This window comes from Ambystoma mexicanum, chromosome 1q (genome assembly GCF_040938575.1).
Source record: "Ambystoma mexicanum isolate Mex_15411 chromosome 1q, UKY_AmexF1_1, whole genome shotgun sequence".
In the NCBI taxonomy this organism is placed as follows: Eukaryota; Metazoa; Chordata; class Amphibia; order Caudata; family Ambystomatidae; genus Ambystoma; species Ambystoma mexicanum.
Genome location: NC_090922.1, coordinates 31,131,061 through 31,148,028, shown reverse-complemented (window position 1 = coordinate 31,148,028; position 16,968 = coordinate 31,131,061). Strand labels below are relative to the sequence as shown.

Here is a 16,968-nt window from a genome sequence, read left to right as displayed (position 1 = left end):
CCTAGCCTATGCTGTTACCTAGTACCCACGTGCTAACACTGTTGATTGCTGCCTGCCGCTATTCGTATGCTTCCAGCTCTAATGCTAATCAATGCTGAACCTTGGTGATAGGCCACCACCTATATCTTAGACTCTCTTGCTACAACTAACGGAAACTAGGCATGTTACCCCATGGGACATCACTGTACCAGACTGTCTTCCGGTAGACCTAGTGTTAACATCGAACTTAGGGAATTATTACCTTGCCTCTGAATTGCCATCCCTTACACTGCTGTGACCCACCACCACCTAGATGATACTAGACCCTACGCTACCGGACAACAACTACACTGTACTAGCCCTTTCTTGCCCAATATCACAATGTATCTCCATGCTCTTTACACAGTGTTACTGAGATCAATACTGCACATTTTGAACAGTCAATACCCAACCATGTTACCCAATTTACCAGCACTTGAGCCTGCACATTACCCATACACACTAACTGAAATGACCTCCACACCTTGCACTGTTCTCATGAGGAACCTTAGATTACGTGCCAGGCTCCCAAGGCTTTATGACCCTCTATCTAAACCAGCCCACAACAAGGTGACTAGGAATCCATCCCTACACCCTCTTCAATTGAACAGTAGACTCCACCGCGAGCCCATCTGTGACCAGAAAAGTACATACAAATCTGTGCCACTACCCCTAAACCCAGTATATCTCGGGACCAAGGGTGCACTAATAAATGCCCGCTCCATGGTAGCCCATGCATCAGACATTGCCGACCTGCTAGACAACGAAGACCTGGACTTCTTAGCGGTCACTGAATCTTGGCTCCACCCCACGGCAGGCCCTGCAATTATGCTAGCGGTACCAGATGACTACACGCTATTAAGACTTGATCGTACCACCTCTAGAGGCGGAGGTCTTGCCATCATAGCCAAAACTAAATTCCCTATTACAATCGAATCACCCACCAATGTTAGCTCCTGTGAATCTCTAACCGCCAAGTTAACACTATCCAATACTCAATCCATCTCCATTCACCTTATCTACCGACCACCGGGCCCTTTAGGGTCATTTGAAGAAGACCTCACAGACATCTTATCAAACAATCTTAAAAACTCCTCACACCGCATCTTACTAGGAGACCTTAACCTTGGATTTAGCGACCCTGCAGATGCCAATGCCAGTACAATCAATAACACCCTAGAGGAACTGGGCTTCACCCAGAAGATCACTGAGCCCACCCATATCAAAGGGAGAACTCTGGACTGGCTAAATGTGCACAACTGCCCAGTCCTGGTCTCTAACAAAACAGAAAGTTGATGGCTGGAAGGTTTTGAATTAATCATAACCACAGGCAAAGCTCTGGGCAACCCTCCAGACCATCGTTTTTCAGCCTGCCAAGCCATTACAGAAGGGGAAAAACCATAGGCAAATCAGGCTTGGTCCTACCCCAAAAGGGGCAGTCCAGCCCGAACTGCTAGGTCACATCCCTTCTGCACAAGGCCACAAGCATCCGAGATATGTTTCAGCCTTGTTAGGCGTCATCAGTGAGGAGTAGCTTGGGTCTCTAGGCCCGGCAGACTCGGGACCCACGTCTGGGCATACCCGTCCCACTCGGGGTGACTTTAGCAAAACAGAAAGTTGATGGCTGGAAGGTTTTGAATTAATCATAACCACGGGCAAAGCTCTGGGCAACCCTCCAGACCATCGTTTTTCAGCCTGCCAAGCCATTACAGAAGGGGAAAAACCATAGGCAAATCAGGCTTGGTCCTACCCCAAAAGGGGCAGTCCAGCCCGAACTGCTAGGTCACATCCCTTCTGCACAAGACTGCAAGCATCCCCAGACATGTTTCAGCCTTGTTGGGCGTCATCAGTGAGGAGTAGCTTGGGTCCTGGTCCTTGAGTATGGCAGTCCTGGTCTCTGCCATACTCCCGCAGCCCTGGACAGACCATTACTTGATCTCGTTCACCCTAGAGGTAACCCCGGCACAAGCTAACAGCATAGCTCCAGCTGTCCAATCCCGAAATAAATAAAACATCACCCCCGAAAACTTGATCCCGCTAATCACACCAACCTTGAATGCTATCCAGGATCACACAGATCCATTCACGATGGTGGACATCTATAATAAAATCATGCTCTCATCTCTTGATGCCATAGCCCCTTTGAAGCTAAAAAAGAGCATGCCCCGTAAACACATCAACTCCTGGTTCTCGCCTCATCTTAAAGCCCTCAGACAGGAAAAGCGACGTTGTGAAAAAACCTGGCGAGCTCATCCCTCAGAAAATAACAAAAAAAAATTGAACAGTCTAGCTTCCCAATATAAAAAAGAAATTATATTGGCCAAACAAACGTCTTATAGTACGCGAATCTCACAAGCTAAATCTAACACTAGAGAGCTTTTCACAATACTTAGAGGTTGAATCCCCGATCCAAGTGCCCGACTCGTGTATCAAAGATAAAAACTGGTGCACGGGCATACAAAATGCCCTAGCGAACAACATCTCCTCCCTTAAGACTAAGATAAGCATTAAAAAAGAATCTCTTCTCTCCTCTACTAAGCCGAGTACCGTCACCCATAAAAAGGTTCACCTGACTCAATCACCCCCCCAGCGCACTACCCCCCCTTTAACTTCCATAAAGTATCCACCAAAGAGGTAGAAAATACTATTCTCACCCTCAAACCTTCAAACTGTCACAGAGACATATGCCCGCTCAACTGATTAAGGATGCAGCCCGTGATCTCGCACCATTTATCACCAAACTAATAAATGCGTCTTTCACATCAAGCTCCGTACCTAATAATTTAAAACAGTCCTGGGTCCTCCCTCTGCTTAAAAAAACGAATTTAGACCCATCCACTCCAACTAACTACCGCCCCATTACCACAGTACCATTCCTTCTTAAAATCCTCAACAAAATAGCATACCAACAGATCCAACATTACCTTGAGCACTTCCATCTCCTAGGCGTCCGACAATCGGGCTTCAGGCCACAGCATGGAACCGAAACTGCACTTATAGATCTCAAGGCACAGATAGACGAGCTGAGAGACCAGGGTAAAACAGCACTATTGCTACTCCTTGATCTCTCGGCGGCCTTCGATCTGGTCGACCATGTGATTTTGTGCAACCACCTACAAAAAGCTGCCCACTTCTCTCAAGAAGCAACCAATTGGATCCAATCCTTCCTTAACAACCGCACGATGAGTCTTCTCATTGTCAGCAGCAGCCGACCCTACACCTATCACTTGCGGCGTGCCTCAAGGATCTTGCGTCTCCCCTACACTTTATAACGTCTTCACGAAGTGCTTTTTGATGATCTGGGTATCACCTACACTAATTACGCCGATGATACCCAGATCCTCATCCCGTTGTCGGGGGATTATGACAAGGATTTGGCCTTCGTTAATAAAGTGTACCTCATCATCCAGGCATGGATGGCCTCGCACGGTCTATGCCTGAATGATGACAAGACGGAACTCCTTATTCTAGGCTCTACACACTACCTCAACAAGCTGGACCACAAATACTCATCGTTCATAATTGACGATAACAAGATCAAGGTAGCTAAGGAGGTTAAAGCCCTCGGCTTCTATCTAGATTCCACCCTTACCTTCAACAAACAAGTGAATGCAATGGACTCCGCCACCTCCTACACTTGCAAACTCATTAGGGCAGCCAAACCCTTTCTCTCCCCCACCAACTGTACCACCCTGGCCAGGGTGCTGATCCTGTCCAAGTCGGACTATTGCAACGCTCTATATGTAGGTTGTAACAAATATATCTCAAAGAAAATCCAAATCCTCCAAAATAATGCCCTTAGAGCGGCCCTCAGTATCCCGAAGAAAGCCCATATCTCTGATTCCAGAAGATCTGTCAACTGGCTATCCACCAAGGACAAGATATTCCTTAAATCGGTGTCTCTGATTCATAAATGCCTCCACCATTTTGAAATAGTGACAGTCGGAAAAGTCATTATAAACCTCAATACCTCATCTCCAGATTTACTAGACCCACCCACTCGCGCCCCTCGAGAACGGCCAATTCCAACCTTCTTCTGGTGCCCAGGTTCAAACGTACAATGTCTGGAGGCAATAGCTTTCCAGGAAAAGCAGCGCAATTCTGGAACTCCCTTCCTCTTACCTGCAGGGAGGAGCTACCCTACCACCAGTTCAGAGCCAGGACTATCCACTGGCTCAAAACCCTCGACTCTTAACGACCTTCCGATGCCTGGATGCGCCACTACCATGTGGCTCCTTACCTCATTTAATGTAAATATGTATATAGTAATGCCTATAATGTATATGTTCTACCCTTCCTATTCGGCGTGATACGTCCGGGACTGTAACCGCAGCTGGACCTCACCCCACTGTATGTAACTAAGTTTTGCAACCCTCTTGCTGCCTTTGCGCCTGGCTACCCCTGGGTTAGGTGTGCATTATAAATAAATACAAATAAATACAAAATAAAGCTGACGAAAGCTCAGAGAAGCTGCAGACCTCCAAGGCAGTGGCTAAGTCCCTTGGAGCCGCCATCAGACAGCCACAATACTCCCATCCCAGTGGATCATCTTGGAGGGGTAAGTCCTTTCACTTCTACTCCTCAGTTGGAAGAGTGAGAGGACTGGCTAGTCAAAGGGGTCAGAGAGGATTCCCTTGTGGTGGACGAGGGAGAGTTGGAAAGCCCGCCCAACCAAAGGATACTCTACCATCAGCCGCTGCTTCAGTCGCCTCAAAACCTAAGTGAGGCCTTATACCACAAGACCCCGTGGGAGGCAGACTCTCACTGCATCTGAAAGAATGGCGAGGCATTACTTCAGATTTATGGGCATTAGAAACAGAAGCCCAGGGTTACTGCCTTCCCTTTCCAAAGAATCCACAGCATCATCCACCAGAGAACCACTCATTCAAGGTTCCAGATCCATTCCTTGTGCAGGAAATGTTGAGCCTGCTAGAGAAAGCTGCTATAGAAACAGTACCTGTGACGGAGAGGAACAAAGGGTGGTACTCTCCCTATTTCCTAATCCCCAAGAAGGACGGAGGATTGAGACCCATTTTGAACTTGAGACGCTCTTGAGAACTTGGAAAGAGCGCTAAGTATAATGCCTGTAAATTCTACAGCGGGGTAGGCTGGGAGAGGCGATAAGGAATACGTGGGAGGACACCATTCGAAGAATAAGCTACTTACCCCAGGTAAAGTTCTTTCGACTGGATATTCCTCCCACGTATTCCTCATCGCCCCTCCCAACCTACCCTGCTGTAGAATTTGCAGGCATTTCACTTAGCGCTCTTTCAGAGTATAGTACTGTCTAGGACTCACTGAGGCTGGTAATACTGCATGAGGAAGGCGTAAAAACGGAACTGAAGCTAACAGGCGTTGGGCATACAATATATACCAACAATATCATATCCATAAGATGAGGAATACGTGGGAGGAACATCCAGTCGGAAGAACGTTATCAGGGGCGAGTAACTTGTTCTTCTCACTTACCTGGTAACATTTATGTTACAATCACACGTTAACTTGAATGGCTGGTGGCAGTGTAACTACTTTTATAATTTTTAGTCATTAACATTCGGAGGCTGTCAAATCAGGAAGGACACAATTTTGCTAGAATGGTGGGCTCCTTCTTTTTACGCCATTTCTAATTTTCTTGTTTGAGGTTTTCTTTGGCTGTTCTAGGCGGGAACAACCTTGGTTGAAGTTTTGTCTTCGGCAGGAATCCTTTGTATTCAGAAGTCTAAAACTCTGCAGCCCTTTGTCATTCACTTTGCCTGAAAATAACTAGTTCCTACTGGGATGCTGGCTGCCCTGATTGGACAGCCAGACCACCCCTTTCTGTAAACTGCAGAGAGATTTTACAGACAACGTGCAGTAGTTCCTGATAAATACTCTGATCCTGGAAGCTGCTGACAAGTTGACCACTGGAGCCAAATCCGAGGAACCGACAGCTGTAACCATTTCCAGCGACCGGAGAGTCTGCTGTGTAACCGGATCCTGAAGTAACCCTTCCTTTTAATCGATCCAGGGGTCCCGAATACGATGACTCCTACCCAGAGGTTGGTGAGATCCACTAGTCTCGAAGACCTGCAAAAGAAGTCATTCCCTCGATGTGTTGTGACCTTGCTGGACTGCAAAGCACCAATACCAGGGGACCTAAAGCCTGAGTGCAATGCATGGTCTTCCGAAATCCGATATCGTACAAAACTGTGGTGGACTCCTGCTGGACTGCCAGAGACACGATTCAAAACCCTGAAGTCCCCTTACCAGAGTGCAGGACCGAGAGAGTGAAGAGAATCCGACCAGCGATATTCATTCTTCATCAGGTACCTATAAAAGTGTGCCAAATCCAGAGAGCCACAAGGAACTATAAAGAAGCCTTTGTTGGAAGCCTCCCACATCGATGACTGCTGCCAGTTTTCCTTCATTGTCCATTTCTTCAATCTCCAGACCAAGAACCCAATGACCAGATCCTGTGTTGCTACATCCTGAAGGCATCCACTCAGAAGCTCTTCCTTTCTGCTGCGGTATTGTGTTGTCTTGGGTAATATTTACCTTAAGTCTTGTGTTTATCCTGCGAGGTTGAGTGGGTGATTTGTGTGTTTGGGAGTTTGCCTATACCGTTCCCCAGGCCTAACATGAACACCTATAGGGAGTTTTCTATGAAGTCCTAGAACACTTTTAACGTACTTTGAAGCTTATACTTGGTTGAAGAGGCTATCCTTCGGAACTCTGACTTTCCTGTACCCGAACCCTATCCTGGCCTGCCTACAACTGGCTCCTAGAACACTAGGGTCCCTCTTCTGCCTCTGAGAAAACTCAGACTATAGACTAGGAAAGAACTTTAAAAGATAAGGCTTCTGTCTTCAAAATACCACAAATGTTGAGAGTACTTAACTGCAAAGAAGTGGTTTATAATGACTTTTCCGACTGTCACTATTTCGAAATCCCAAAATGTCGAACCAAAAGTGGCGAAAAAAACAAATTTCGAATGCCCTTTTTAAAAAAAAAAAAAAATTGGGGGGTGCCCCCAAACCACCCGTTTTAAGCTAACTAAACAAAACTAAACCCTATAAAATAAAAAACATTACATTCGAGAAAAAGACATTTTGGCACATTTGGTTCGACATTTTGGTATTTCGAAAAAATGTTTTCGGCATATTAACTGGATACTAAAGAAGTTACTGTGGTAACTGTATCTTTATAATAGAATACATTACAAAGCGTCTAAAAGTTATTAATTACCTTTGAGTTGCATTCTGCCCCTCCAAAATGTATATAAATTGGTTTGAATAATGTTCCACTCTTCTTAAAAGTAATAGTATTGGTACTGTTTTATTATTCTTAACTGAATGAGTGTAACAGTAATGCAGCAGATCTCTGTGTTGATATCTCTCCTGGCCTCTCTCTCACTGTGACCACTATCCATAGGCTGCCACGGCAGGTCGTCCTCTTCCTCTGAGTGGCTGACCTCTCCTCTTCACTGCTTGCTTCTACCTCTCAACTTCTCCTACTTAGAGACTTGAACAATCCCCTGGATTCTACCTCGCGGATGATGTAATGGAGATTTTGCTTTCGGTTAGAAGGCCAGCAACAAAATCCTTGTACCGTTGCTGTTGGAACAAATTCTGCAACTGGTACAGGGAAAAGAATGTAGACCCTTTTCTATGCAAAACACCAGAAGTGTTACCCTTTCTACTATCCTTAACCAATCTGGGGCTCCAGGTTGGAACTATTAAGGGCTATTTGGCGGCGCTATACATCTTTATGCGCTCATCAGAAGAATGTTCATATTTAAAGATTCCACTGGTGACACAATTTCTAAAGGGGCTCGCCAATGTGTCCCCCCCTCCCCCCATTTCCTTTCCAGGTTCCAATTTGGGACCTTACTCTGGTACTAAAATTCCTAATGTGTGCTCCCTTTGAACCTTAACACTCATGTCCCTAAAGGTTATTTACCTTTAAAACCATTCTCTTTTTAGCTCTAACTTCAGCCCGTAGAGTGAGCCAGTTGCAGGCACTTTCATCCAAGCCACCCTTTACTATCATTCATAAGGCTAGGGTTGTTCTAAGGATTAAACCTTAATTTTTACCCAAAATCATTTCTGATTTTCACATGGAACAGACAATTGTTTTACCTTCTTTCTATCCCCCACCTCATCCTAGCAAGGAGGTGGAGAGGTTACATAGGTTGGACCCTCGCAGAGCTTTAAGCTTTTATATATCTAGACTGTCAAAACTCTTCATTGATGACCAACTTTTCATTGGCTACACAGGCCCCAAACTCGGTCAGGCTGTTAGTAAACCAACCTTATCCAATCCATATGGATCATTCTGGCTATCTCAGAATGTTAGACTGGCAGGGAAGGATCCTCCTGAAGGTTTAAGGCCCATCCACCAGGGGCATGGCTACCTCTACAGCCCTGCACAGGGGTGTACCGATAAAAAGTATTTGTGAAGCAGCAACATGGTCTACTATTCACACATTCACAAAGCACTAGTGCCTGGAATCTTCTCTCGATCAGGATGGGAGCTTTAGAAAAGCAGTCCTGCATTCGGTTCATGAAAACCATTAAAAACTAAATTCTACTCCCTCCTCCAAATCAAATACTGCTTTGGGAGTCTATCAAAGATGAGGAATGCATAGGAGGACACAATCCATTTGAAGAACAAGTTACTTTCTCCTGGTAACGTTCTTTCGACTGGATGTTCCTCCCAAATATTCCTCATCACCCTCCCAACCTACCCCACAGTAGAATTTCCCATTCTATTATGGCTTTCGTTCCTTCAAGGCTAAGTACGGTCATTCCCGTTATGCGGGTATTTCTACTGTAAGAAAAAACAGAACTGAAGCTAACAGGCGCTGCACGTACTATATATGCCTTTGATGATATCCTCCTCGAGACGGAGGCCTCCGAGGGACATAGTCAACGCCATCGATGCACAGCCCCCTCTACCAAAAAAGAAATTCTGAAGCCGCTAAAGCTGGATATCGTATTTCAAATATGAGGAATATGTGGGAGGAGCATCCAGTCGAAAGACCGTTACATGGGGTAAGTAACTTGTTCTTCTCATTTCTTCCCACCTCTCTCTCTTTCCTGCAGGTCAAGCCGACTGCAACACTGCCACCTACTTTCTCGGTCATCCGACCCACGAAGCGTGCCTCAGTTCAGGCTTTCGCTGCTACTTTCTCTCCTCCTGCTGCACCTTTGGCTGACTCACACCCTGATGCAGCCCTCTCTAACCTTTATCTCTCTATCTCTAACACTCTAGATGTCCTTGCCCCTGTCATGAGGATCTGCTTGAAGCCCAAATCCAAGTGCATCTCTTGGTACGATTCCGACCTTGCCGCCCTTAAATGCAAGTATAGTGTGGTGGAGAGCGAGTGGAGGGCATTGGGAGCACCCCCTGACAAACTGGCCTGCTGCCTGCTCCAAATGCAGTGCAGACTCTCTGTCCTCTCTAAGAAGAGAGCCTACATCCAAACCTGCATCTCTGCAGCATCTAACAACTCGGCCGAACTTTTTCAAATCTGCAAGGAGCTGGCCAATCCTGCTGCTGTCTCTACCTCTCCTGTCCTCCCAGACCCTCTGCACAGCACTGGCCTCTCATTTCACTACTAAAACTCAGGGCATCCTGTCCACCCTCTCTTCTTCTACCTCCTTCTGCTCTTCCTCCTCCTCTATCAGTCCTGGCCCATCTGAGGTCATCTCTCCTCCTCCTTGCTTCTGTTCACTCCTGACGATGTTTCTAGACAAGTCTGATGTATGAAAGCCGGTTGTAGGTGAAAGGGTTGAATGCAATTGTTTCTAATGCAATAGTTTAGAACCAAAAGGACTGAAAAAAATACAAAAGCAAAAAAAAAAAATACATTTAAAAAAAGGCGTTCGACTTTTTTTTTCCAGTCCTTTTGTTTCTAAACTACTGTATTTCGAAACAATGTATTCGACCCTTTGACCGGACACCACGAAAGTCTCATCAAAGCAGGTTCTCCCCTGCTCATCCAGAACCATCAAGGAATACATTGCACCCTTGCTCCAGCCTTAGCTGATTTCTGCAATCACTCCTTTGCCATTGGAACTTTCCCCTCCGCCTTAAGCTTTCTTTTGTGCACCCCCTTCTAAAGAAGTCCTTGGCCGATCCTTCCTCTGCGGCTAACTATCGCCCAATCTCCATCACTCCTTTCCTGGGCAAACTCTTGGAAAAGCCGGCCATCTCCCAGCTTAATCTACATACTGAATCTGTTGCTTGCCTCCATGGCCACCAGTCTGGCTTCAGAGCTGGCAAATGCACGAAAACTGCTCTCCTGAACACCCGTGAAGACTTGCTCCCCAATCTTGACTCTAATCTCCCTTCTGTCCTCATTTTCCTCAATCTATCCTCTGATTTTGACATGTTCAACCATGCCACCATGCTCAATCATCTCTGCGACAACCTTGGTATTACTGATCAGGAGCTGGCCTGGTTGACCTCCTTTCTCACTGACACTCTCATTTCCAACTTGCGTCTTTCCTCCCTTCTCTCTCTCTCTACTTGTGGTGTTCCCCAGGGGTCTAACCTTTCTTCCTGGCTCTTCAACCACTACCTGGTGTTAAGGTGTGAGTCACGAGAATGTTGCTTACCTGTATGCTTGGTTGATCTCGACGGGGCAGCCAGACTGACCAGAATAATTGGTGACACGAGAAACCAGTCTCTCCTCCACCCAGAATGGATACTGGGTAAAAGATGGACCGATTCCCAACGTCACGAGCAGCTCTCTCCTGATTACCGTGACATCGGGACTGTGCAAGCACAGGCAGGAGAGGCTGAAGGAACAAGTTCTTGAGATGATGGAGCTCCAAGGTCCAGGAAGGACCGAGACGAGTGGAGGTGCTCTAGAGTCCAATGATGGCTGAGGCGAACACCAGGAGAAAGCACTGGATGCAGTGGTGCTCAAAAGTCCAAGAAATGGCTGGGTGTACACCAGGGAGGTGCTGGACGCAGAGGAGCTCAAGAGTCCAAGGATGGCTGAGGCAAACACCAGGAGAAGGCACTGGATGGAAGACCGCTGAGCACAGGCTGGCGCGAAGCAGGAGAAAAGGGAAAATCAAGGCAGGGCTGCCTAGCCAGGCAAAGGAGGGAAAACCCGGGAAGGAAGGAACGCTGACGTGGTCCAGGCAAGGAGAGGAGTCCAGGAAGGCAGTGAACCCCAGCAGACCAAAAGGGAACAAAAGGGGAAATCCAGGGAGACCGGGAGGAAGACAGGGAGCTGGCAAGGAGAGGTCCAAGGAGGACAGGAGAGGAGAACCCTAGGAAGGCTGAGCAGAACAAAGCTGGACGTAAGAACAAAAGGTGAGCGTGTAACACGATCAGGAACAGAACGCGTTGAGACGCGATCTGTTCCCGATCCTCACTCTCCCTTTATGGGCCACCGGCGCCCGCGAGCCTGGAACGCAAGCTGATCATCGCCGGGTGCCGGCGGACCCAGAGCGAGGCTTGGGCAGCAAGCCCCTCCAATCACTTGTGCCTAATCCACAGCGCATGCGCGGAACCGTGATTGCGTTCTCCTGCGCATGCGCCGAGGAGCTGCAGCTTTGGTCCCCGAAGCTCTCCCTCAGGCGCCTCTCCAAGCGCGGAAGCGCGAATAGAGGTGCCAGGAAGGGAAAGCACGTGCGACGAACCCCGGTCTCCCGGTAAGCGTGACACCTGGTACCTCTTGCCCACTGTATCATTACTTTCTGCTCCAATTTTCAGTGTTATGCGGATGACACTCAGCTCTCTTTCAGGCTCCCCTCAGTCACCTCTGCTTCTTCGCTCATACCAGACTGTCTGGCCGCAATTCAGGAATGGTGTGCTGCCAATGATCTCTGCCTTAATGCCAGTAAGACTGATATCCTCCTCATTGGGACACACGCTCCCTCCTTCCGTCTCTCTCTCTGGCCACCCAATCTGGGCCAGCTCCTTCATGTGAAGCTAAGATCCTTGGTGTCATCTTGTACTCCACCCTCTCATTCTCTCCTCACATCCCTGACATCTCTAAGAAGTCAAACTATCAGCTGCACCTCCTCAGAGGTATTCTTCCTTTTCTCACTTTCCCCAGAAGCTCACCGTCTCCAGAGCTCTGGTCCTCTCTAGGCTGGACTATTGCAACAGCCTCTTTATAAATCTTCCTGGCTCTACTCTTCGACCTTTACAATTTATCCAGATTAGGACTGCGAGACTGGTCCTTGGCCTCAAGCCCAGGGATCGTATCTCTCCAGCTCTGAAACCTCTTCACTGGTTCCCAGTGGCTGCAAGGATCAACTTCAAGACCCTCTGCATCGTCCACAAGGCTTTCTGGGCCCGGGACCGCTCTACGTCCAACTTTCTCTTCCAAAACATCTTCCTTCTCGAGCTCTCCACTCATCCAACTCCAACTCTCTGAGGGTCAGACGTGTCTCCAAGCAGAGAGTTGGGGGCAGATCTATCTCCTCAGCTGGGGCCTCCCTCGTGAACAGACTCCCTTCCTCAAACCTGAGCAGAACCACCTCCGGTTCCGGAAGCAACTCAAGACCTTCCTTTTCGCTTCCGCTTTTTCTTTTCCTCTCCCCTGCTGATGTACCTGAATGCTCTGCGTATTGGTCACCTAGTCACCCTCTGAAATTAGTCCCAAGGTCCTGCATGTCCAGTTGCCTTTGCACTGCCTCCGGGCTCCCCAGAACTTAAGGGTCTGTATCTGCAACCCTACAGTCCCTTCTCTCTGCACTTATGAGCCACCCACTGGCTGCACTTGTGAGTTAACTGCACTTCCCCCTTCGACTCCCCCGGCACTCCCCCCCCTCCCCTTACCTCTTCCCCTCACTTGCGCGATCTAATTGACACAAAGCCTAGTAAGATCGTTATTTTGTCCTCCCGTTGTTTCCCCCTCCTTGCCTTGTTGCGCCTAGAAACACTTGTGTACAGGCGCGTTATAAATGCCACATCATATCATATGAATGGGTAACCAATGAAAATAAATCAAATGATGTGAAATATGTTCAAACATCAGAAGCCCAGTAATGAGCCGAGGTTCAGAATGTAAAACCTTTTCTAAAAGAGCTGTGTAGGAGGCCAGGAAGTCCTGTTTAGAAGGCATTTCCTTCATCAAGGAGGTCTTACACAGGAATATGAAAGTCTGAGTGAGGAATTAAAGTTGTAATATTTTTGTTTCTTTATAAATCTGAAATCTAGAAATTCAGTTTCGTTCAGTTTTAAGAGGCAAAGTATACTTGGTAGTTTTTGTTAAGTTAATGGCTTTTGTTCTATTTATAGATCTGGAATGTAAAAGATCATGAAGGTGACACCTAAGAATTTCAAAATGGAAGGGGGAGATGATTAAATATGTCAGTACCCTCTTCCTATTGGTGTACTATAGTTATCTCATTGTGGCTCTATGCACAATTTAATGGGGAGCCGTCAAAAGGTCGACCAGCAAAATCCCTTTTTAAAGCAGGTACACCCTCAGTGAGTAGACCTAGCAAAAATACGACATCTCATTTTATATTTCAATTCTAGGTTGTGTTAGGAATATTAGAAGCCAGACTCCCTTGGTATGACCATAATAATGTTCTACCCTGTGACCTCTGAGAAAGTGTTATGTAAGTGCAATGTAGACATACAAGGATGAGGGTGGCATTTTTTTGCTTTGAGGGCCAGTTGTTGATATGAGGTCACAAAGGGAAGTGAAGATCCTCCTGCTAGTGTGCATATTATTTGCAATGTATCTATCTTTATAAAAAAGCAGTGATGAAACATTGTTTTATTTCAGAGTTGCCAAAGCACTTGCAATATTTTTGTTGTGTGATGCTTGTCAGGAGTTTAACACTTTTTGCATTACTTTTTTTAATGTATTCATACAGGGGTTCAACCAATTTACCGGCCATGGATAAAAATGAAAATGGATCAATTCTAGTCAGACCTGAGACTGCCTATAACTTAATGCACACCATCATCTTTGGGTGCCTGGCCATAGGTACAATGAGGTGCGTGTTTTTTCTTTGTTCTTACTATGAAATGATGTTAATTGACACATACATTTAGGAGTTTCTCAAAAATGTACCAAATCAGCTTGCAGTTACAGGTGCAGTTATTGTTTTGGGTAATTAAAGAAGAGATGGAGCCCGTCCTCCCTGTCTCAGCTGTGAGATATTTAAGCTTTTATAGACACTTGCCTAAAGCTGTACAAGATGTTATGGGCCCTAAGACCGAGTTATAGACCCTAGGGCATTGAACAAGCTTTCCAGGCTGATAACGCCCAATGGGTGCGATGTCTATGAAGCAATTATGATTCGCATAGGAGGGTTAGGTGAGGGGGGTTACAAACAAAAAATAAAGGTAATCTGTCTGGAGTAGTCACTGAGAAGTGGCTAGCTTCCAGTGAGTATGTAAAAATGTGCTATGGGAGGATGGAGTGGCAGGGCTTGGTAAACACAGGATGTCATCTGGTGAACTGGATTTCATCTTCCTTTCTTTCCCTCAATACTGATAAGACTGAAGTCTTATTTTCCCCTCCAACACTCTTTCCCCCTCCCTCTCCTCCATCTTTCATTCACTTTCCCCCCTCTAATCTTCCTATCTCTGCCCACGCTCGCAATCTAGGCATCCACTTAGACTTCTCCCTCTCCTTTTCCCACCATATTTCTCTTACCTCTCGCGCCTGTCGCTACCACCTCTTCAATATTTGCAAAGTCCGCTCCTCTCTCACCTTCCATGCTACTAAACTTTTAATCTCCTCCCTTATCGTCTCTCGCCTCTTCTACTGCTCCTCTTTAATCTTTGGACTACCTGCTTCTCACCTCACCCCCTCAAATCTATCTACCATCCTGCCGTCCGTACCCTCTGTCTCCTTGCCTCCCATGACTCCATTTCTTCTTCGCTTTCCTTCCTTGGCTGGCTTCCCTTTCACTCCCAACTTAAATTTAATTTCCTCTGTCTAGTCTTTAAATATCTCCATGACCTTTCTCCCCCTTATCTCTCCTCTCGCCTCTGTTTCTACACTCCTTCCCGCTCCCTTTGTTCAGCTGACCACTTCCTTCTCACTGTCCCTCCTTCCCCGTGTGCCTCCTCCCGTTTCCGCTCCTTTCAGCTCCTAGACCCCCTGCACTGGAACTCCTTACCTCTCTCAATCCACTCTATACCTACCTTTTCCACCTTCCACACTTCCCTGAAATCTCTCCTTCTCCATTCCCAGCCATGAAATCTACCCCTCCTCTGATTCTCTCGAATCCTCCCTATGATCGTCTACCTTCCCCTTCCTCATTCTCATCCTTATATACCCCTTCTGTTTCCCTCCTCCTTCCCTTCCTCACCCATCCCTCTTCCTTCACAGTATAATTGCTCTACTTATGTTTTGTTGGTTTGATTCATGATTGTAAATTGCTTCTACTGTTATAATGTTATATGTATTCTTTTGTTAAAATGTAAAGCGCTTTGGATTAAAGCGCTATATAAACACAATAAATATAAATACAAATACAAATGCAGTGTCTTCTTGGTGCAGCCCAGCAAAGCAATGGAGTGGTAGCCCGGGGGGTAGTTAAGAGGACTGGGCCGCTTCTGACAGGTGCGGCTGGCAAAGATTGTGGCAGCTAGGGATGGATTCATCCCCCTAAAGTAAGAAGCGGGTGGTCAAGAGCAGGGATTACAGTGCCCACCCTGCGTCTGTCAGTTGTAGCCTGGACGAGGTGGGTGACAAGCAGGGGAGCTGTGCGGGTGACTGAGTTCTCAGCGTGGCACTCCTGTGATGAGAGGGAGCTCTGCAATGAGAACCCTGCCAGAGGCAGTGGCCGAGGGAGTCACAAGTCCCCTTTCGTCATTGGCCAGTTTCCAGGCCCTTTCAAAGCCATATCAGCTCGTACAGTTTGGAAATTAGCCAATGGGAGAGTACCAGAGTCCCTCTACCGGGTCATAAAAGCAAATAAATCCGGTTACAAAGTAGATGTTTGAAACAAAGCTACATGTGCAGTTTTTAGTATCCATAGGCTTGCCCCTGGAGAACTCACAAAATTATGAAAAATGCCTGGGCTTCTCAGAGGATTCATGTTTAAGTATGTCTTGTCAAGCTCATACTTTCTTTTAAATTATTTTTAACATTGTTGAGGCAGTTTCTCCCATCACAGAATGTATGGGCCATAGCCCCTCGGATCTCTTGTACTGCTTGGAATTTCATCCATGATCGGACTAAGCTAATAGTGCTGTCTAATAGTGCTGTCTTCAATGGCTCTGGCTCATGCAAATTGTTGGTCGCTGCAATAATTAGATCTAGCCCAGTTACTCACAATTTAAATGAATTCCTATTACTGATGGTGTAGGCTTTGCTTCTGTTCTTCATCAAGCACATTTTTTAACTCTCTATACTTTTTTTGTAAGTATTTAGTCCTGAGTCAAATAAAAACGACTGGCATAGCTGGAACAGAGGCAGGTAACAAGAAAACAGTGGGAGCTGTATGGGTTACACAACAGGAAGAAGTCCCTGCAGCGTAAGAACACAATTTGGAGGGAATCCGGGACAAGGTGGTGGGCGTAGGAGATCTTCCATGGGACGGCAAGGACATATATAAGAGGTGTAACAATCTCAAAGCTAGGGTCTGCACCATCGTCTCAAACCACCGTCGGGAGACAGCAGCCACTGGTGGAGGAGTGTTGCACTGCTGCAGCTCACACCTTAGGAGGACACATTGAGCTGCGTTGTCCACATTGCAGGCCTGCAGGACGTGGGAATGGGAGAGGTCGGTGCGAGCAGGTAGGAAGACACCGGTGAGTACATGAGTGAATCATGGGGCCGTTGCACAACAACACCAATAGAGTGTCAACATGCACTCTTGCAGTCACCTAGCAAATATTTACCCAGCCAATGAACAACCAATTGATGTAACACCTCAGGAGGCATGGTAGGTGTGATCTCGCTAAAAGAGTCACCCTGAGAAGGAAAAGATCTTCATGTAGGACATACCATGTAACAGCAAGTATCATAGA

The 16,968-nt window shown here is 46.7% G+C and overlaps 1 protein-coding gene across 1 annotated transcript in view; it reads left to right on the top strand.

Moving 5' to 3' along the window:
- DPY19L3 (dpy-19 like C-mannosyltransferase 3) overlaps positions 1-16,968 on the top strand; it is a 2,003,695-nt gene that overhangs the window by 1,407,349 nt on the left and 579,378 nt on the right. Inside the window, exon 13 of the mRNA XM_069635451.1 lies at positions 13,854-13,976. Within this exon, the coding sequence (XP_069491552.1) occupies positions 13,854-13,976 (123 nt within the window). The remainder of the gene's footprint in view (positions 1-13,853; positions 13,977-16,968) is intronic.